Source organism: Dreissena polymorpha, chromosome 10, assembly GCF_020536995.1.
Source record: "Dreissena polymorpha isolate Duluth1 chromosome 10, UMN_Dpol_1.0, whole genome shotgun sequence".
Classification (NCBI taxonomy): Eukaryota; Metazoa; Mollusca; class Bivalvia; order Myida; family Dreissenidae; genus Dreissena; species Dreissena polymorpha.
Window position 1 is genome coordinate 67,000,138 of NC_068364.1, and position 23,021 is coordinate 67,023,158.

Consider the following 23,021-nt stretch of genomic DNA (forward strand, 5'->3'; position numbering starts at 1 on the left):
AAGGGCCGGTGACAGCTGAGAATCGTTGAAAATACGGTATTACCACAGGCTGAGTTGGAGCCATGTGAACAAACCTTCGCTCACAAGAACTTGAACTGAACGTCTGTCACTGCCAACAACACGATCGAAAAGAAGCCCTTATATTTGTAAAAGGGATCAACTGTCTTTCGGCTTCTTGATGGCAACATGCGTCCCGTCGATTGCTCCGTAGCAGTGTGGATAGTTCCACCGTTCTCTGAACACCGCTTCCACTTCACGCCATTCTTCAGCGGTTGAGGATTTTCTGAAGACTTCGATCTTGAACGAGTTCAGGATTGTACGACACAGAGAAGGCACAAACATGGATATCGCGCTGTGGGCCACTCGAAAGTCAAACGCCAGTGAATGGTAAGAGTTGCCTGTGGCCAAGAAGCGCAAGGTGAGGGCCAGCTTTATGCCAATGCTTAGTGAAGGCCGTCTACTTAAAAATGTACAGTTGAATAAGGCGTTTGAAATCATATTTCTAAAATGTTATGGTCGAAGTCACTCCTTAAATACGCGCTTTGTGATTCCGCATTCTCACGACATTCATTTTTTTCAGTTTAGGTACTAGCAATTGGCGCTGTATTTGTAAACAAACAAACCTAATTCGGTAGTGCCTATAGATATTTACTTTTTCCGACACAAATAACAGATCATTGATAAAAGCACACAATTAAAACAAGTGCACACATAATACTTAGAAATATTGTGAATGCATTTCGCATTGACCCGAATTTAGTTCGAATTTTAATTCGAACGACATTCGGGATCATTCGGTCTCTAGTGTGACTAGGGTATAAGTCACCCCGACTCTTGAACATAGTTCTTGAAACAGCTGTTGCTTGAGGCGCAAATACGCCTCGAAATCGACATGTTTCATTAGAGACTTATTGTCCGTAGAGTGATCGTCTCTGAATCACAGGCTAACCCATCATCGTCTATGACATCAATGTGGTTCTTCGAACTGCTCCGCTGCTACCATAGCAGCAACTACAATGTTGAGGTGGTGTCTGGTCATTGGTAGCTTCTCCCTCAGCCTCGTAGCATTTTCCAGACGGCGCAACACGATTTCCTTGCGGAGAACGTCCGATGCCCGTACGGAGTACGGCCGTTGCCCGCCAGATTGCCTTCCGGAAAACGTTTGATTCATTAAAACTTTCCGGCAATCTTGCGGCGTTAGTTCCATACCGCGACGATAAACGTCCGACGATCGTCCGGATGTCGTCCGATTTACATTTTGACGCTCCATCCAAAAGGTTAACTCAAACTGTCCGATTGCCGATCGATCAATCGGCCGATGCTCGTTCGGCGCACATAAGGACCGAGTTAGTTTCATTCATCGGACGGCGGACGGCTCCGACGTGTCCAGTTTTCCCGATTCCTGGAGATCGGACACATCGGCCGTCGACAGGATTATTTGTGACTGATGCATAACTTTGACAACAAGATCCGAGCATGCAACTCGAAAGAGGCATGCGAAAAGTGCGCGCCTGCAAATACAGTCGATTTTGATTTGTGACAAGTTCTTTTTTGGTTAGTACATCACATATATTTATATTGCTTAATTAAGAAAGGGTATGGTGGTCTCTATTTGCAAAATGTTGCACTCCTTTTTGCTTTAAGTTCTCACTTTTTCATTGAGCTATATAGGCAAAATATTTAGAATATTGTGACCTTATTCCAGGATGGTATTTCGTTCGAGTATATTTTCTTTAGGGTAAAACGTTATTTGGGGGTAAATAATTTAATTTCCTAAAGTAATTATTTATTGGTCAATTCTGTTTTTTCTAACCAATCGTAGTGTTCGTTATAACTCAATAGTTGGCATTCAGTAAACATTCTCTAACATAAAATTAATGCATAATGCTTATCCATCTAACAAAGTCGACTAAACCGTCTTAACCAGGTAATTCGCGATTTGAATTCTATTTCAAAAGTAATTTTTTATAGAAAATTCGCTGTCACTTTGAATTAAAAACATTGACTAGGCACTTTGAGTATTAGGAATATGATTCTAATGGCCATGGTCTTGCTCATATGTTGCTGTTCATGCTGTTGTCATCGGGTTGATCTGAACTTATGATATTAGTTATGTCATATCCTTTTGCAAAATTGGCTTAATCGTCCACACACTGTTGAAATGCAAAAACACACTATCAAAGGCTCAATTCAACAATAAGTCTCATCAAATCTGTTTGTACATGAAATCAATAATTTTGTCAAACATTACAACAGACTATTTCTTCTTGAATGTGTTTAGCTTTCAGTGCTCACGCTGCTGCCAGACATTATCACCAATGGCGATTATTTAATCCAACGGGTGATTATTTTATCCGCCTACATCAACAATTAATTTGCCTCTTCAAGTTTTCCGGCGAATGCGAAACGCCCTGTAAATCGGGCCATCACTGCAAGAAAAATCAATATAAACAAGATTACTGTGTACGCACTCGATCCTGTGTATTGTCATACACGCGTCAATAACTTCTGCTACATCGTGGCCTAGAGCGGTTTTCTCAATCAGTGTCCGACAGAAGTGATATATTTCGGAAAAAAACGTCTTTAATCTCCCAGTGCTTTACCAATTATCGGTAACTGTTAGATTTTTGTTATTTTTTCGCCAATTATTATTTAAGCGTCATTATTGAAAATCGCTGTGAATATTGTCGGCTGCTTTAGTTTTTTACGCCGTTTTTTTCTGCAATTAGGGTTTACCTTATATAACAGACGCCAAATATCGGCGTCTTCCCCCACCAAACTAGGCTGTTTTTTTCCCCTTTCCGGACCAAAAAATTCCCCCTATAAAAATCAAAAAAACTTTTTTTATTTTTTTATTTATTTTGAAATAGAAAGATGTGGCTCATGATTATAATATCTCAATTCTATTTCAATATAATCTTGTCAAACATACTAAATTATGAAAAAAGAAATGAATATGTGCAAACATGTACAAATGTGATAATGAGAGAGTAAGTAAAAAAATCCCCCAAAAAGGGAAACACCGCCAAAATTCCCCAGAGAGGGCCCTGAGCCATAGTCAGTCCCTATCAAGATCTCAGTCTGTCACAGTCAGCCATAGTCAATCCCAGTTAAGATGGTCTATGAAGACAATAACACACTTTTTCTTTTTAACCAATTTAGTAGCAAAAGTAAGACTCTTAACATTTTCCCCCATCAAGGAAAAAACGCGCACACATTTTCCCACGAAGTGAAAAATCGCTCGTAAAATTTCCCCCACATAAGGACTAAAGGCCCCATCCCCCACAACCCCAAAAAAACCTGCAATCTATATTACTGAGGTTTTAGAGATAGATGATGTAGAACAATTGGTTGATTAGACACTAGAACTATCTTACCAAGGATTCCGGAGATAGTTAATGTATAAATTTACATTTTTTCCCATTCGGAATACTCGGCCTTGTCCATTGCAAAAACTTACAGATTTTCAGGAACTGTTGACATGTTGAAAACTTGGATAACTATCATTGTTCTGCAAGCTCACCATATCACGTAAGATGTTTTGATTTAAACATTATGACTATATTTATTATCTGTTTGTGTTTATTCATGCCAGAAAATAGTTTATTTGGCTCATATTACCGATTAAAGTGCCACCTAGATTCCAGTAGACAAGTTAACAAAAAAGCCTTTATCAGTTGCAACTCCCAGCCCCCTGGAGGGTCAAAAATTTAAAGTTGTATTATTAATGAAAAAAAACTGGTTTAATAACTAAGTCCTGTTGGAGAAATGACAACATCATACCAAGTTGAATTGGGGCTGTTTGCCTGTTCACACTTTTTTAACAGGTGCACAATTGTGAAAATGACATTGCGATGTATAACAAAGATTTTTTGTGCTATGTTTTTTTTTTTAATCACAATGTTTTTTTCCAGTCACAAAAAACAGTATGACCCAAACAATTGCCTTGCTAAGTTGATTAAGATTTTAAGTCAGCAATTGGGTATTGGTGTTATGGAGTTGGTGTCCGCCTAGCGACTGGGAGGTAAGGGGTTCGATCCCCATTGTGGAAGCATTCTTAAGATCTCGCACCAAGAACTGGTACTGGTTCTAGGCCCAGGAAACAGACTCGAGAGCGTTTCACTTATCATGAGGCTTTCGATGCAATGGAGCTAAAATACATAGGTTTAAAGGGGGCCTTTTCACGTTTTGGTAAATTGACAACATTTTAAAAAGTTGTTTCAGATTAGCAAATTTTCGTTTTAGTTATGATATTTGTGAGGAAACAGTAATACTGAACATTAACCATGCTCTAAAATAGCCATTATATGAATCTTTGGACGATTTAAAAACCTGAAAATTATAAAGGCATTGAAATGCGAAACGATTGAATAATTTGGAGAGTTCTGTTGTTGTTGTTATTTTTTGTGACACTACAAGGATTTCTTACATAAAGTATAAAATGCAGCAATTATAGTATGAGCACAGATGGCCCAGTGGTCTAAGCGATAGACTTTTACTCCAGGGGTCAGTGGTTCTAACCTAGTTGAGGGTTGTTTGTGTTTTCTTTCTTTAATTTTATTTTTGTTTTTTACTAGAGCTTTTTAGATTCAATGTTTACATTTGTCATTATAAAGCATTTAATGACAAACTTCAATACATGCCAAAATCTATGAAAAGGTCCCTTTAACCCACTATTATTAAAATCTTCTGGTCCAGCAACTTGACTTAAAATGTGAGATAATAAAGTTCAGCTATTCCTGTCCTATTCTGGTAGTTTCTGATTAAAGTCTTTGTGTTTTTCAGGCCTTATCTCAGTATGGAAAACTTTGTTTTGTATGAAGAGCTTGGAAGAGGAGACCACTCCATCATTTATAAGGGCCGAAGGAAAGGAACCATCAATTTCGTGGCAATCCATTGTATTGAAAAATGTAAAAGACCAGAAGTTACTAACACCGTAAGAAATTACTTGGTGTTTTTGTTATCCATATAATCAATCCACTTGAAAATATAAAATATTCTGTTTAGGCAATAGGCAAGTAAGTTAATGTTTTCACACACAAGAATTGTATGTTCTTTTTGTAAACTTTATAATGAGTTTAGCTTTTTAACTGCATATAATAAAATAATATGTGTGTTTGTAGTATTGCAACTTTAACTGATTTCGATACATTTTTCAACATTCTCCAGTCATTAGTCAGAATTTGAAGCATGAATTTGAAGCATGAATTTTAAGCATGAATAAGTATTCAAAAGAAATTAAAAATGAATTATGTATCACTAGTTTGCAATCACAAACAATCATGAAAAAACATGTTCGTTTAAGTGTGCTTAATTCATCTCACATGCTCATCTGAGTGTGCTTTATTAATCCCATACCGCAATCAGGCCTTGAAGAATCCACTCGACCGCTCGCATATGCGAGTGAAGTTGACGGTCGGGCGAGTAAAGTTTGTTAAATACTCGACCGACCGGGCGAGTGCTGTTTTTCAAGTTGAGAAATATAAATTCAGTTCCAGAACTCCTGCTACATCGATACAAATTGTGAACAATTTTTTGAACGAACAAAAAATAGATTTAGTACACAAAGAAACTGCACTTTCGTTATGACAATGAAAAAGTACGTCACGGGCACAGTAAAAATAATTCTTGTAATCAGCTGTGCTTGTAGGTGTCAGTGCTCTAAGCAAATCGATTTAAAGTGAAAAAAACAGTTAAATATATTGGTCATTCCGTGAAGAATAAAATTTCTTTTAATGTTAATATCAATAAAAAAATAATACATAACTGGTTAATTATAATACTTATTATATTTAATTAAAAATAAACAGAAAAATAATTATTAATAAACAGAATAATTCGTAATCAGAAGCCTTAGCCAAAATTTACCATATTGTAACCATTTGTCAATCAAGCGTGTCTTTCAGTAAAAGTTCGTCTGAAATATTAAAACTCAGTATGGAAAAGGGTTCTATTTTAAAATATCTGCAAGGTGGTGGACACAGGGAACAGAAAGAAAGGTCATCGAAAGGAGAAGCGGAAAGTATTGAGAAAAGGAAACAGGTGTAGAAAACGTAAGGAAAGCAAATAAAATCCATCAGATAATGTAGTAAATTTGTTTGCAGTTTAGTGTCACTATGCTACGTAGGTTAAGAGGTTCTGGTTAATCATAACTATAAATAGTTATATTTTTTTTAAATGCAGGACGAGTAGATTAAAGTGAAGGGCGAGTGGATTGTCAGACCTACTCGCCCTGCAGGGCGAGTGGCTCTGGAAAAATTCTTCAAGGCCTGGCAATTTGAGTGTGTTTTATTCACTCCAGGTTCATTTGAGTGTGCTTTATTCACCTAAGAATCATTTGAGTTTGCTTTATTTTCCCACATTTTCATGCAAGCATGCTTTACTCACTCCACAGGTTTAGTTGAGTGTGCTTAATTCATCTCACATGTTCAATTTAGTGAGCTTTATTCACTCCACTGGTTCAATTGAGTGTACTTTATTCACCCCTCTGGTTCATTGGAGTGTGCTTTATTCTCAGCACAGGTTTAATCAAGTGCTTAATTTACTCCACAGGTTCAAATGAGTGTGCATTATTTAATCAGCAGCTTTATGTGTTTGTGCTTTATTGACTCCCCTGGTTAATTTGAGTTTGCTTTATGTACCTACATGTAACATGTTCATTTGAGTGATTTATTCACCCAGAGGTTCATTTATTGTACTTAATTCTCTCCACAGGTTCACTTGAGTCCCTTATTCACCAACAGGTTCATTTGAGTGCTTTATTCACTCCCCCTGGTTAATTTGAGTGTGCTTTATTCACACAACATGTTCATTTCAGTGTGCTTTATTCACTTGGAGGTTCATTTAGTGTACTTAATTCACTCCTCGGCTTCATTTGAGTCTTTTATTCACCACAGGTTAATTTGAGTGCTTTATTCATTGCACTGTTTTTTTAGAGCACTTTTTACCCCATAGATTAATTTGTTAGTGCTTTATTCACTCCACAGCTCATTCGAGAGTGCTTTATTCACTCCATAGTTTCATTTTTGTATGCTTTATTCACTCAACATGTTCATCTGAGAGTTCATTATTCACTCTGCAGGTTCATTAGGGTTTGTTTTATTCACTCAACAGCTTCATTAGAGTGTGCCTTATTCTCCCCACAGGTTCAATTGCCTGTGCTTTATTCACTCATCAGGTTCATTTGAGTTTGCTTTATTCACTTCAAATGATCATAGTCATGTGCTTCATTTACTCCACAGGTTCGCATGACACACGACATCCAGCATGTAAACGTTGTGAAGTTCTACGAATGGTACGAGACGAGCAACCACCTGTGGCTAGTGGTGGAGCTATGCACTGGAGGCAGCCTGGGATACCTGATATCACAGGATAAGAACCTGCCAGAGAGCTCCGTGCGCACCTTCGGCATTGACCTCGTCACGGGGCTGCATTACATACACTCCTTGGGCATATTGTTCTGTGACCTGCGGCCCACTAAGGTAAGCTCTCTGCGCACCTTTGGGATTGATCTTGTCATGGGGCTGCATAACTGTTCTATGACCTGCAGCCCACTAAGGTTAGATTGTACCAATATTTGATCAGACTTCCTACATCAATGATGAATAATGTCTCTTGATTTTTTAATTTTAAAAATCATTCATATTGCAGCTCATTAAGATTTGTCAAATTATAATAATTGACCTTGGGATAACTGCCAACCAATGACTGTGTTGTAAACAAAAGCATATCACTACCAAAATCCAATATCTTTTCTGAACACCAAGCAACCAACGTGTGTAGATATACACTTATGTCCACACGTAAATTTAATTTGCACAGTAATGTGTTGTATGCTTTTAAGTCCCTCCACCAACTAGAAACTTTTCCAATAATGTCTAAGAACCTATACACATTAATGCTAACCATGGGTTATTTTCATATTTCATTGCTTGTTTGTCATTCACAGATTCTTCTAGATGGACCAGGGATCCTGAAGTAAGCTGACCTTGTGTTATTGTTATGCCCCCAAAGGAGGGCATATAGTGATCACACTTTCCGTCTGTCTGTCCATCTGTCTGTCACACTTGGCATTTAGGTTTCGAAAAATGCTCATAACTTCTATGTTGCTTCAGATGTAACATTCATATTTGGTATGCATGTGTATATGGACAAGGCCTTTCCATACGCACACAAACTTTGACCTCTTTGACCTTGACCTTGAACTTAAGGTCCGCATTTAGGATTTGAAAAAGCGTTTAGGTTTCGAAAAATGCTCATAACTTCTATCAAAGCGTTTATCGGGGGCATATGTCATCCTATAGAGACAGCTGTTGTTTTATATTCCATTGCTTGTTTGTCATTCGCAGATTCTTCTCGATGGACCAGGGATCTTGAAGTACGCTGACTTTGGACTGGCTAAGGTTGAAGGGGAGAATCTAGAGGAATTGTTTCAGAAGTTTGCAGACGCAGGAGAGACGTGGAATGCAGAGACAACCATCGATAATGAGAAACGTTCCAGAACCGCCGGTAATATTATAAGCATATATGTGCTTAGTGGTTTATACTAGATTGAATTTGGTTCTTTAGCATCAACAACCTGTGGATATTTGGCTTTTGGATCATATTCAGCGTTTTTTGGTTTCATTCCCACTCCTACAAAGAGTCCTAGGGTTTCACTCCCACTGAGCATGCTGAATTTCTGTTTGACTTTAATATCTTACTTAAAGGGAATCTTATAGAAGACATGAACAACTGATTGCAGCATGAATCATTGGAAGGTATTTGCTGATGTGGTGCAGTAAAATAATATCTTGTTTTTTTATTCAATTGGCATACGTCATTTTGTAAATTTAGATTTTGTTACATTAATCATAAGCTCATTATGTTCTACAGAAATTACTGTACTGTCTAACCTGTCTATAAAGACCACTCAAGGGATTTGGTCGTTGTGGTCTTTGTTCACAGGTGGTCTTTATCACTGGTAAGATGTGTATCACGTGACTACACAGTGTCATGGCGGCCATTTTGTTTTTTGAAAGTTGCAAAATCGTTGATTTTTATGATTGCAGTGGTCGTTGTAAGCTATCAAAATGGACTTTTGGGAATGTAAAAGGGCAGTCTTTGGTCTTTGTTCGCAGGTGGGCTTTATTCGCAGGTTCAATATATAGCGAAATCGTTCGGGAGGAAATCGGTGTGGTCGTTATTGACTGTTGGTCGCTATTAAAAGGCGGTCGCTCGGGCAGGTTGGACTGTACTGTTTAGGACTTCATTAATTAGTTAAAACACACATTTGTCAACATAAAGTTAACTAGAAATGGCGCGGCAGAGGCCGACGCGTATCCCCACGCCGCATGTTTGACCCAAGGGCGCCCCAGGGTTGATAATGGGGCCATGCATAGTTGAGATTGACTGTATTGTCATAAGAGAAGTTCAGTATCAATTAGAAGTGAATGGGTGTAAAAATAAAGAAGTTATAGTAAAAGGCAATTTTGGGAGGGTGTGGCCTATGTGGGCGGGGTGCCCCAGGGTTGGTAATGGGGCCATGCATAGTTGAGATTGACCATATTGTCATAAGAGAGGTTCAGTATCAATTTGAAGTGAATCAGTGTATTAATGAAGAAATTATAGTAAAAGGCAATTTTGGGCGGGTGTGGTCTATGTGGGCGTGGCGCCCCAGGGTTGGCAACGGGGCCATGCATAGTTGAGTTTGACCGTTTTGTCATAAGAGAGGTTCAGTATCAATTTGAAGTGAATCAGTGTAGAAATGAAGAAGTTAATGTAAAATAACCTAAATTTTTTTTATAGTAAATGGATTTTTTTGGTGGGTGTGGCCTATGTGGGCGGGCGCCCCAGGGTTGGGATTGGGGCCATGCATAGTTGAGATTGACCCTAATGTCATAACAAAAGTTCAGTATCAATTTGAAGTGAATCCGTGTAGAAATGAAAAAATTATAGTAAATGGAAATTTTTGGTGGGTGTGGCCTATGTGGGCGGGGCGCCCCAGGGTTGGGAATGGGGCCATGCATGGTTGAGATTGACCGTATTGTCATAGGTGAGGTCCAGTATCAATTTGAAGTGAATCGGTTGTAGAAATAAAGAAGTAAATGTAAAATAACATAAAAAAATGAGTGATAATTTCTGACGCGGCCCCACCCCAACCCCTATAACTTTTGACCCAGGGGTCAGATCAAAATTCCAAATAGTGCACCGTCGCACATATGCTCATAGCTACCATGTGTGTAAATTTCAAGGTTCTAGTGCTTTTAGTGTAGGAGGAGATAGTGGCCAGGACGGACGGACGGACAGACGGACGGACAGACGGACGGACGGACGGCGGAGATCACCACAATATCCCCACCTTTTTTTCAAAAAGCGTGGGGATAAAGACTGCTCATGCTGAGACCAAAGGTTTAAAAAATGATATTTCGGTGTTGATATTGATATACTTTTAATTTGGTCTAAAAAATGGTGGTCATTAGAATCCCTTGTTTTGTTTGCAGGTAGCGAGTAACACTCACAGTATTACACATATCAGACTTGTTTCACCTTTTTTGAAGGGTTATTGAAAATATTTTTCCTTAATTGTAGGAAAATATTTGTCGCAACCAGCCTCGCTGTAGTAAAATGATGTTTAATATACGTGTATACAGTGTAGTCCCAGATTAACATGTGCTGTCGGTACATGCTAATGAGGCAGGACTACATTTTTTGCCTTTATAGTATTTTTCGATTAAAGAAAGTCTCTTTTTGAAAATCCTATTAGGAAAGTGTCATTCCTGATTAGTTTGAACCTAAATATTTTATCTTGATTGCATTCCCTAACTACTGATGTGAAATGCTCTCGAGTCGGTTTCCTGGGCCTCTAACCAGTACATGGTGTATTTGTGGGTGATTTAAAGAACGCTCCCACAGTGAGGATCCAACCCATGACCTTTTGGTTGCTAGGCAGACACCATATCCATTACACCAAGTGACTTATCGTACAGGCTAATCTAGGACGACACTTTACGCACTTGCATTAAGCCCAATTTTCCCGACGTGACGCTCAAATGTTTTTGTCCCCTACCGGTGAAACTGGAGGGGACTTATGGTTTGCGCTCTGTGTGTCAGTCAGTTAGTCTGTCTGTCACACTTTTATGGATCCTCCGATAACTTTTAAAGTTTTTTAATAATTTTTCATGAAACTTGAAACATGCATAGATGGCAATATGGAGGTTATGCACGTCATTTCATTTTGTTCCTACGTCAAAAATTCTGGTTGCTATGGCAACAAATAAAAAATAAATAGATTCTGACAATGGTGGAGTTTCACCTGTAGGGGACCATATTGCTTGACAATAGTCTTGTTACTACTACAGGTCACACCCACTACACAGCCCCAGAGGTTTTACAAGGAGGGGAGCTGACTCTGCTGAGTGACCTGTGGTCCCTGGGATGTACTTTCTATGAGATGTTCACAGGTAACAATCTTTAGAGATCATATGCCAGGGATTGTACGAAACCTACTGAGTGACCTGTGGTCCCTAGGATGTACTTTCTATGAGATGTTCACAGGTAACAATCTTTAGAGATCATATGCCAGGGATTGTACAAAACCTACTGAGTGACCTGTGGTCCCTAGGATGTACTTTCTATGAGATGTTCACAGGTAACAATCTAGAGGGTGCAGACCTTCGGTCTCTAGAATGTTCTTTCTGTGAGATGTTTACAGGTAACAATATAGAGTGATCATTTACCATGGGTTGTACAAAATCTCCCATTTATAGCTACAATACTGTACTGAAAATATTTAATTGGGCTGTACATTTGCTGGAACAAACTTGCAAATATGAGAGGAAATTCTAAGTGAAATAGGATAACTTATTTTGTTGTCCCTTTGTTAGTTTTTTAATGCAGACCATAAATCTGTTGTGTCCTGGCAATGAGTACAAAGGACCATAACAATATCAAAAGGGAGATAACAATAACCCATCTTATTTTATATAAAATAAAAATGGTTATATATCACATTTATCAGTTTTTTGAAGTGGTCTGTTCACACATATTGTGTTTAACTGAAAGTATTGAAACTAGTTGAATGATGTTCACAATATCTAGCTGAGTTCATTACGTGTTCCAAATATCTTAATCAATAATAATTTCATTACATAAGACATCTTCATTACAGTGAAACATTGTTAAAATTGACTACCAGAAACCAAATAAGTCGTTTTGACATCCCCATAACTAGGGATATGTCATCAAAGTCACTTCTTCAACATTGGGATTACGAACTTTGACTGTTTATTGTTATACAATGTTCACTCATAAGCAAAGTGTCTCCATAAAGTGCTGTAATTTATTCCAGGACATCCCCCATTCTTGGCAGACTCACATCCCCAACTGATGGACAAGATTGTCAATAAAGAGTTCCCACAACCAAAAGTGAAAGGTACAAACTTGCTAACACATGGTTATAATGCATGTAGAGGATGGACATTATTTGTAAAAAAAAAATAGTGTAAATTTTTATTCTCATTTGCACCTTATTTTCTTACTCTATTTGATATTTTTTTCAGGATTCTCAATGAAATTTCAAAATTTTTGCATAACCCATTTATGATTTTTAGCTCGGCTGTTTTCGGAGAAAACCCGAGGTATTGTCATAGCCAGCTCGCCGTTCAGCATCCGCCGTGCTAAAACCTTGACATTTGTCTCTAAAATCAAAGTGCTTCCACCTACAACTTTGAAACTTCATATGTAGGTGCACCTTGATGAGTTCTACACGCCACACCCATTTTTGAGGTCACTAGGTCAAAGGTCACTGTGACCTCTAAGAAAGAAAAAAAAAATCTGTCAATCTTTCTTTTATTCAAAACTGCGTCCGCAGACGAGCGTTGGCACCCATTATGCGGTGCTCTTGTTTGATATTTCAATTCATGTATTGTAATAGCAAACAATTCATGTTGGGCATACCAAAAAAAGTATTAAATTAACCCAAAGTGCTCTCACACAAATTGCTGCATGATAATGTGATGAACTGACTTTCAAAACTTTAGTACGGTTAACCCACTAACATTATGTGGACATGCTGATTTCAGGAACACGGTTTTCCTCGAAGCCATCGCCGGACTTCCTCAGTCTAATTGACGGCCTACTTCAGAAAGATCCAGACAAGAGGTAATCTGTTCCTCAAAAGTTACAAAATTGTCAGAAAAGTTTAGTGCTACACAACCCATTATCCTTATCATAATGACGCTTCCTCTTTTGAATGCTTAATTAAGCTTTCAAATGACCCGGATTATTTGATTGCGCAATATTTAAATGGCGGCCATTTTTGGTCCGATTTTGTAGTTTTATTTGCTTAAAATATTGTTTTCTCCTTTTTTGCATTAAAAAAACAGCCTGCGTGTTATACATGGCCAGCAGGCTGTCAAGCGGTCATACTTTTTCCTACTATTTCCTACTATTTCCTACTTTTTCATCAGGATCCTACTTTTTCCTATTTTTTTACCAAATCTTCCTACTATTCCTACTTTTTCATTTTCAATTGAGAATTTTTTTTTTAAAGAGTTTATTTAGTAAACTTGCAGTATGAATGAATCTATGGCATGACTGTATCCCTGTTAATTTGCATTCATCTAGATGAGACCTGACAATTAACCCTCAAACAAACCCATGCTGACTGTCTGCTAGCACCTCTTCAGGAAGCATAAATATTTATTTCTTATGTAACTTTTGAAATTATTGACAAGGTTTTTTTTAAGGAACAATAGTGCCTTGTTTACTTCCTTAGCATTTGTTCACTGCAGACTTCACTACCTTACACAGTTCCCAGTGATGCAAGAGCTGAGGGAACCCATTGTTTATTCCAGTTTTATTTTGTTTCCATTGACAACAATTTGACCAAACCTTATGCATGTTTACATGATATTGCTGTTTGGAATGTAGAGATATAGAGATACCATGTATTGTATGAGTGACCCTTGTCAAAAAAGTGGGCAAAACCCGGTTTTAATCCGTGTTAAAACCGTGTTAAACCCTGCGGTATTGGCACCGGGTTAAAGCGTGTCTTTTAAACACACTTTTTGCTTACCGACTTGGTTTTTTGTAGGTAAAACCTGGATTTCACTCACATAAACCAACACCCTTATACCTTCTTATACCAACTTAAACCAACTAAACTAACTTAAACCCACTTAAGTGGGTTAAAAGTGAGTGTGTTTTCCTTCTCTATGTTGGCTTTTAAACCCGCTTCTACACATCAAGTCGGTTTTTCCTGTTCTTAAGCGAGTTAAAAGTGGGTTTTTGTTTGAGTGTTTAGTGAGCTAAATGTGTGCTTAACTCAGATTAAACGCAGTTAAAACACGCTTTAAAACCGAGTTTTACCAACTTAAGTTGGTTAAAAGTTAGTGTGTTCTCCTTCTTTATGTTGGCTTTTACACCCGCTTCTACACATCAAGTCGGTTTTTCCTGTTCTTAAGCGAGTTAAAAGTGGGTTTTTATTTGAGCATTAAGTGAGCTAAATGTGTGCTTTTCACAGATTAAACGCAGTTAAAACTAGCTTTAAAACCTGTTAAATGCTCAGTAAAAACCCACTTTTCACCCACTTGAAAACTGAAAAACTTTTTTATGATAAGAACAAAAATATCATAAATTAAATTCTAATTACTTTTTTTTAAACGATAAAACATAAAACTTTACATATATATCCATAAACACAGCATGATAAAACTATTTTGACAGACATGGCATTGTTATAATAAAATATAATAGTGTTATAACATAACATTGAACACAAAGAAAGAACTGAAAAAAGTAAGATTGTATGGAATAAATACAAACAAGAGATGTGGATGTGTTCGTCAGAAACACAATGCCCCCTACTGCACCGCTTTGAAATAAAATTTCTATTTATCATTTGGCAGATATAGAAATTATCTCTCTTTGCTTATTTCTTCCATTGGATTTTGACCTCTGACCTTGAAGGATGACCTTGACCTTGCATCACTCAAAATGTGCAGCTCAATGAGATACACATGCATGCTAAATATCAAGTTGCTTTCTTCAATATTGCAAAAGTTATGACCAATGCTAAAGTTTTCGGACGGATAGACAGACAGACGGACAGTTCAACTGCTATATGAGACCCTACCGGGAGCATAAAAATAAGTTAATGTTGTTGAAACAGGTGCAAATCTATATAACAAAGTGAAAACAATGGTTAAATAATCATTTTAACAGCACATTTTATTTACAAAGACTTCAGTCTACTTGTGCATCAGCCGCAGATGCCTTAAACAACCTCTCATCTTTTCTTCAACATCAACTGAAGGCTTGTCAAAGGTTTTGGCTATGACATCTGAAAAAATATGATAGACTATTCATTTTAAAAACATGCAAAAAAACAACAAAATCTGTTCTTAAATAGAAAATACTCTCGCCAGAAAAAGAGGTTAAATATTTGCATATTAAGGAAGTCAACACAAATGAGTTTATTACTGATTGTCCTGGAGACAGTGACTAGAGACACAGACAAAGTTTTTCAATCCCTGTCTTCATGAATAAAAAAAACAACTATTGTTAACTGTCACTTGGATTATAAAAACTCCCCCTTTTCACAAATGATGTAATAAAATGATCATTTATGCGACTGTAAACAGTAAGTGATCTGAAAAATATTTGTAGAATGTGTATTGAATTTCTATATGGATAATTGGTGCTTCAAATTTTTATGATGAAGAAAAAGTACCAATGATTGCATTTCTCTCAGCAGCGGGGAGGCTTGGTCTTGGTGACCCCTTTGTAGTTGTTGCTCCCTTCATGGAGCAAGTCACAAGCTGGTGGAAAGTGAATATTCGGCACATGGCCTGTGCGATGGCCATCACCTCCCTGGTTTCATGCTGGATTTCAGCTTAAATGATACTCTGGAACCAAAAAAAGAAAAGGAGTTTTGACAAAATATTTACAATTGGTAATTTTCCAAAGCTTGTAATTTACTTTCATCACATTTCAAACTCTAAAAATGTTTGTCACATTGGTCAGAATTGTGACGCTTTTAAAATGCAATAACCTGTATAGTTTTACCTCTCAACAAATCCAGCTTTCTTGTTCAACGACAGGGCGAGGTTTGCCCACTTCAGTTCCCCTCAAGTTGGCAAGCTCGTGCAGGGTAAAAGCCTGGTGTAAAAGTCCATACATCAGGTAGTATGATTACCCCTTTTGCTCTTGGGGCAAGAGTTTAACCTTCAAAATTAAAATATGAGGGAAAGAAATCTGTTCAGTAGTAACCAGAAATATCTATAAATAACAATAAAGATGACAATAATCATAAAACACAACCACAATAATTCACTGTACCCAACATTTACACTTTGTCATGTGTATGTTCATCTATTTTTGCTTCAAATTGTGTTGTTTTTCCTTTAAGTTGCAATACATTAACTTATCAATTTACATTTCCCAGTGACAATACATAAATATAATAATGATCATAATTAATTCAGTAAACTAAATAAAAAAAGGATGAAGAAATGACAATACAAACCTGTTAAAACTGTTCTTCAGTATTCCAAAAAAAAACAGTTGAACTTCTTTTCCAACAAACTTATTGTTGATTTCCAAATTGTAGTAAAATACACATTGTTTTCATCACACAATACTTCATGCTGACAGTATTTCAATACATTTTACAGAACAATTATAAGTCTTAATGTTAATTTAATTTAGCTCAATTCAATTGCTGAAACCAGCTTGTTTTTCAAAAGTTGTTGTTTTCAAATAATTTCCTGTGCAAAAAATTGAACCAATCAAAAGTCTTATACCTCATTCCAGCCTTATGTCTGGGCAAACCCTATCAGTAGCCTTATCTGCCCCTGATAATCAGTACCCTGTTTAGCTCTGAATGCCTGACAGATTGTTATCTATGGCACGCCTGAACCACAAAAAAGAGAAAAACTAAGTTTAAGTAACTTAAACTTAGTTTTTCACTACTTAAACTCAATTTAAGTAACTTAATTCGAATTAACGCTTCTAAATGCATTAAGTAGTTAAGAAGAGTTATTTTCTATTTATGTGAGAAAAATGAATTAAGCAGAGAAAAACTTAGTTTAACTCGTTAAGTGCGCCCGAACAACAAAAATTGATTTTTATTACCGTTAAGTTACTTAAATTGCATTTAACGCTGCTTAAAATTAATTTAAGTGCTTTCGCATCGTTAATTGTATTTAATTATTACTTAAGTAATAAAATTTTTACTTAAGTTGAATTATTAATTATCGTTAAGTCAAAACTCGCGTCCGAAAATAAGCATATGAAACAAGCGTTTTGATTGGTTGTCAGGTTTGTTAATAAATTCATGCCCGAGGTCGGAAGAAAAAGATTGCCATGTGGTACGAGCAAAAAATACAGATATTATAAATTTGGATTAGAATCTTAAGTCAGCTAAAATTTGTTTTAGTCTGGAATAACATTCAAAACACCCTTTCATCATCAAATTTTGCTGACAGTCAGTAACTATGCAATAAACATCAAAAACGATCCGCCCGTCTATATATTTCCGGGTCATATCGCATTTACCTGTAGTAATAACTTGTCTTGTATACGAGTAGTCATACCAGCTTGTATGTAGAAACTGGGACTATATTATATGTCCCAGGTAGAAATTAAAGATTATATCGTGTCACCGAATCCAACTTAATTATATTCTATACATGTAAATTTTGGCTTTGATTTTAGTATTTAAATGGAAAAAAAACAGTCTCCAGTATCTCAGTATTGGCAGTGAACTTATAAGTAAACAATCCCAAAAAGTACACATATCAGAAATTACCCAGGTGATATTTTAAGTCTGAGTGCACTATTGTCTTTTAAAATAATTTTAAATGTATAAAAAGAAAAAAATGTACTGTTAACATATTATTTAGAAACATATCTAACTTAAGTGTTCTGATTTTTCCCCTTCCTGTTTACGTTTGTTACGACGTTTCTGATTGGCTTAGGTCTTCCGGATCATTAACTGACCAATCAAAACAATTCGACTTTACAACTTAAGTAAAATTCCTTACTAAAGTTGAATTCGTGTAACTAAAAACATATTTTAAGTAGAAAAACCTATTTTAACGCAACTTAATTGAAAATAGTACAATTGATAGAGAAAATCCTTGTTAAGTTGAATTAATTCAACTTAAGTAAGAAAATTACCATTAAGCACCGTTAATGCATTTTCGGTGTTTTAATTAGCGTTAACGCCGCGGGAACCACAAAAACTACTTAAATTCATTTTAAGCAGCGTTAATTCGAATTAAGTAACTTAAATTGAATTTAAGTAGAGAAAAACCTAGTTTAAGTAACTTAAACTTAGTTTTTCTCATTTTTGTGGTTCAGGCGTGCCATAGTTATCTGTTTATTGTTAGTGGTGTGAAAAGGGGTGTTTTTAGGTATTGTCTTGTTATTTTGTTGACTGTTTATGTAACACAGGTCATGTTTGGCATCTTATTATTTTATTGCAAATTAAGAAAATGGATACAATGGTATCATATGAAAATATCAAAATCTTGCATAACTTATGTTCACAAATTAAGAGATTATTTCCAAAATAATGTTTCCAATACCATAATTATTTAAATATGCAGATTTAACAAGTAAATACTGTTTTAAACAAATATAAACAATCATATAAGATTGTTTTAAAATAAAAAAAAATAAAAAATTTTAAGACATAAAACAATCATAAGATATTGTTTATAATAAAAACAAATATAAAGAAAAAAATCAAAGCGAAACACAAACTCTTTCATTTTCAGGTATAAAACTAAGTTTTATCATTTTTATAGTTTTTGGCAGTGATACTTGTTGTCCATCTGTGAACCTGTGATGTTCTGAAAGAGCCATTTTCATCCAATATTCACTAAAAAATTATGGGGAGCACACACATTTACAATAGGGACAATGGCAAACAAGCTGTAAAAAAGCCCCTTTACAATTGACTTGTATTATATAATGGCTATAAACATGAAACAAAGACCTATTTGAAGAATTCTTGTTTTATTGATGAGTATTATTTATAAACAAAAGACCAACTTATTGAAAAGTGTGTTTAAGTGAGTCTTTTAGCCTGGTTTCAGCTCTCAAATTATTTACAAAAAGACCAATTTAAACTCGCTTAAACCCACTTCTGTTTAAAAGGATCAACTTCTGTTGTAAAAGACTCGCTTATAAATAAAAAGACACACTTAAACACACATAAACCAACTGATAAATAAAAAGGCTCACTTTTGACACAAAAAAACTGACTCCTTAGAGAAAAAAACTCGCTTAAACACACATCTTCTTAAAATAACCAACTTTAAACTCAGTTAAGCACAGTTTAGCGCACATAAAACTCGCTTTTAATAGCAAAAACCAACTTCCGCTGAGAAAAACTCAGAAAAAACACAGTTTTATGTTGGTTTAAGTGTGTTTTGGTATGAAAGTGGGTTATTATTTTGACAAAGGGGTAATGTAATATGGAATTTATTACACAAGTTATTGGAAAAAGATAAAACTGATGCTTTGCCGAGTTTTCATCATTTACAAATATAATGTAATAAATTCTGTATTACATGACAACGGATATGATGTTCTATTGATATCATAGGTACATCATGTTTAGTAATTAAAGATAAATGCACAGAGCCTCAATGCCCTGATACATTTTTATGCTCCCGGTAGGGTGGCATATAGCAGTTGTACTGTTAGTCCGTTTGTCTGTCTGTCTGTCTGTGTGTCCGTCCGAGAACTTTAATATGGGCCATAACTTTTGCAATATTGAAGATAGCAACTTGATATTTGGCATGCATGTGTATCTCATGAAGCTGCACATTTTTAGTGGTGAAAGGTGAAGGTCATCCTTCAAGGTCAAAAGTAAAAAAATACAATCCAAGGAAAGTACCGGTAATAAGCTTTAAAAGGGAGATAATTTCTAAACCTGCCAAATGATATATTGAAATTTTATTTCAAAGCGGCGCAATAGCCTATGTACCGGGTGGTGTTGGGTTGTGGGTCGCGTTGAGTGTCTTGTACATTAGTAATGTGCGGGACACTCGGCGGGATCCGCTCCTCATCACCACCTTTAGGTAGCTAGCACATTAAGGTCTCATTGGCCAACGTGCAACAAACTCTTTTAAAAATTAAAGTATTTGGCGAATACCCGGGAAACCGGGGTAAATTTGACCTACTTTGACTCTAAAATTAACCTTTTTCTCCTGAGAGGTCACAGGGGCAGGTCGGGCTACCGTAACCTCGTGAAGAGGCCAGTAGGACCTGTAAATAAACTCTGAAACACACACGGGCATTGTGTTTCTGACAAACACAATTCTTGTCTAATGATGCCATAGCTAGTGAGGTAACTTCAAGGTGTTAAAGCGTAGTATTAAAATTATTTAACAGCATTATTACACTCCCGCGAAGTCATCAATAATGTAAAAACCATTATTTGAAACTGGAATTAACAATGTAGTGCAACTGTTTCATTGCCCAATCAATGATGTCATAAAAGATGTCAGGTGATAAGGTCCTATCTCCAGTTGCAAAATCTGCTCTGCAATTACCAGTCATTTTGAATGTAACTTAAGTTATTATAACTGCACCCTATTGTCAATTTAAAGGTTTCACAATGTAGCTGTAGCAGAGCATTGACACTGCTTTATATACTAGTATTAATCTTGAACAACAAGTTGGTGTATCACTAAATAAATTTGGTCTTCTGCTTAAGGATATAACATGCACAATATATTACCATTTTTATATCGATACACAGAAGACCTCTAACCACTTATTTGATGATACACCAAAATGAACAGCATCTAATTTTACTTCTTTATCAGGGTAGCTTTGCTTGAAACTTAATTATCATAGATACACTATAAGTGCTCTAATGCCTAGTGGGAAAACAAAGTTTAACCCTTCATGGATGGAAAAGTTGGACAACAGTGGAAAAATACTTGAGTGGAGAATCATGGTGCAAGAGAGATACCGGCAATGAGTTTGCAAGATATTATACTGTCTGAATGAAGTCCATCTTGTTGTAATTCTGATGCTAATCAACTGATAAGTCATGCAGATGGATAAAAACACAAGGAAAACATGAAATACATGCATGATAATTCACAAAAGCGTGGAAGTGCCCCAAAGCCAAGCAGCTCTCAGGGTGGTGGGGATAAATCTATCTGTATGCAAGTACAACCATCACACAAGGAACAGATACAAAAGGCTGAAATCTTCTGGGCCCTTAAGGTAGCTTCAAGTGGGTATCCATACAGAACATGCGATGGCACTCCTGCTCTGTTTCAAGCTATGTTTCCTGGACCTGTGTCTAAAAAATTAGTATTATGTATTCCTACTTTTGAGGGAAAAGTTCCTACTTTTTCCTACTTTTTTCCTACTTTTCTTGCAAAAGTAGTTCCTATTTTTTCCTACTTTTTGAAAAAAGGTCACTTGACAGCCTGACATGGGGGCACACTATACATGGGAAAATTCGGTATTTTATATAGCTTGCCAAAATATACCTTAACCAAACTTCATTGCATAAATACATTGCGGTAACAGTGTGATCAATACATTAATTTTTGTACAGAATCGTATTAAATAGATAAAATAATATTTCATTAACATAATGTTATGTTGTCATGTATCCCGTAAAACTTAAATACAAAACAAAACAGCCTCCATCTGGGAAATCTGGGCTTAATGCATGTGGGTTAACCCTTTGTCGTCTGCTAAAATGTTGTCTGCTTAATTTCTAAAATTAGCATTTTCTTCGATTTTTTTCAAAGAATATTATCAGAATAGCAAACAGTTTGGATCCTGATGAGACGCCACGTTCTGTGGCGTCTCATTTGGATCCAAGCTGTTTGCAAAGGCCTTCAAAATTCGGTTCCCGCACTGAAAGGGTTAAGTATCCTCTCAGATGAGCCTCTTTAGTCTACACTGGCTATTCCGGGACAACATTTTTCGCCTAAACTGGATATTTGCTAAGAAAAGACTTTCTTTAAACGAAAAATACCATAAAAGCTGGCAGCACAGGCTAAGCTGGGATGACACTTTTTGAACATGCATTAAACCCTATTATCCCAGAGTGAGCCTCAAAAGAATGAATATAAGACACAATTCAGGCGTGTTTTTTATCCAAACAAATGTACAAGTATTGTGGTCATGTTGGCAAACTATAAATCTTTACTGTCTTATATCTTTGATATTAAGTGTAGATCTTGTGTAGTATTTACCGCTTTGGGGAAAAGTAGGTGATCTATAAAATTCACACTTATTTGTTTAGGATCAAACAAACATTACACCCCATTTAGGATCAAACAAACATTACACCCCATTTAGGATCAAACAAACATTACACCCCATCTACCCAGAGCACAGCTCACATGTGATTGTTGTTTTTTTTTAAAGGCTAGGGTGGCCAGGCCTGGTGACTCATCCATTCTGGCAGGGCAAGCTGGCACACCTGGCCAAGGACCTGGTCATGTCCCAGGATGTTCAGGTATGATCTGGTAATTTGTACATTGGACTGTTGAAAGGTCATCGTTTGAGTCTTCTTCTTGAAAAAATTCTGCTATTATGGAATTGTTTGTCTTTCTTAAAGTACATTTCAGTCTATGCAGCAAGTGTTATTCCTTGATGAGTCTAGGCAGATTGCAAGGCTAATCTGGGACAACACTTTAGGCACATGCATAAAGCGCAGTTTTCTCAGACAGTGGCTCGTTTGATGATGATTTTTTTATTATTAGCTCGACTATTAAATGAGTCTTGTTCTGAGAAAACTGGGCTTAATGCATGTGCAGAAAGTGTCGTCCCAGATTAGCCTGTACAGTCCGCACAGGCTAATCAGGGTCGACACTTTTTGCCTAAACTTGATTTTCAGTAAGGAGGGACTTCCTTGAAACTAAAAATATCATTAAAGCGGAAAGTTTCTTCCCTGATTAGCCTGTGCGGACTGCACAAGCTAATCTGGGACGACACTTTACCCACATGAATTAAGCCCAATTTTATCAGAACAAGACACATATATGAAA

At 36.4% G+C, this 23,021-nt stretch overlaps 1 protein-coding gene across 4 annotated transcripts in view; it reads left to right on the forward strand.

The window, feature by feature from the left end:
- The first annotated feature begins 1,771 nt into the window (after positions 1-1,771).
- The window catches only part of LOC127848915 (serine/threonine-protein kinase ULK4-like), a 74,946-nt gene continuing 53,696 nt past the window's right edge, over positions 1,772-23,021 (forward strand). For 2 of the 4 annotated variants that reach the window (XM_052381604.1, XM_052381608.1), the window contains exons 1-8: positions 1,772-1,927; positions 4,786-4,936; positions 7,242-7,481; positions 8,349-8,508; positions 11,340-11,441; positions 12,329-12,412; positions 13,062-13,140; positions 22,399-22,489. In XM_052381604.1, the coding sequence (XP_052237564.1) occupies positions 4,799-4,936; positions 7,242-7,481; positions 8,349-8,508; positions 11,340-11,441; positions 12,329-12,412; positions 13,062-13,140; positions 22,399-22,489 (894 nt within the window). In that variant the 5' untranslated portion in view covers positions 1,772-1,927; positions 4,786-4,798. Of the gene's footprint in view, positions 1,928-4,785; positions 4,937-7,241; positions 7,482-8,348; positions 8,509-11,339; positions 11,442-11,492; positions 11,536-11,586; positions 11,630-12,328; positions 12,413-13,061; positions 13,141-22,398; positions 22,490-23,021 lie in introns of those variants that run through there. The other 2 variants (XM_052381605.1, XM_052381606.1) reach the window with 2 other exon arrangements.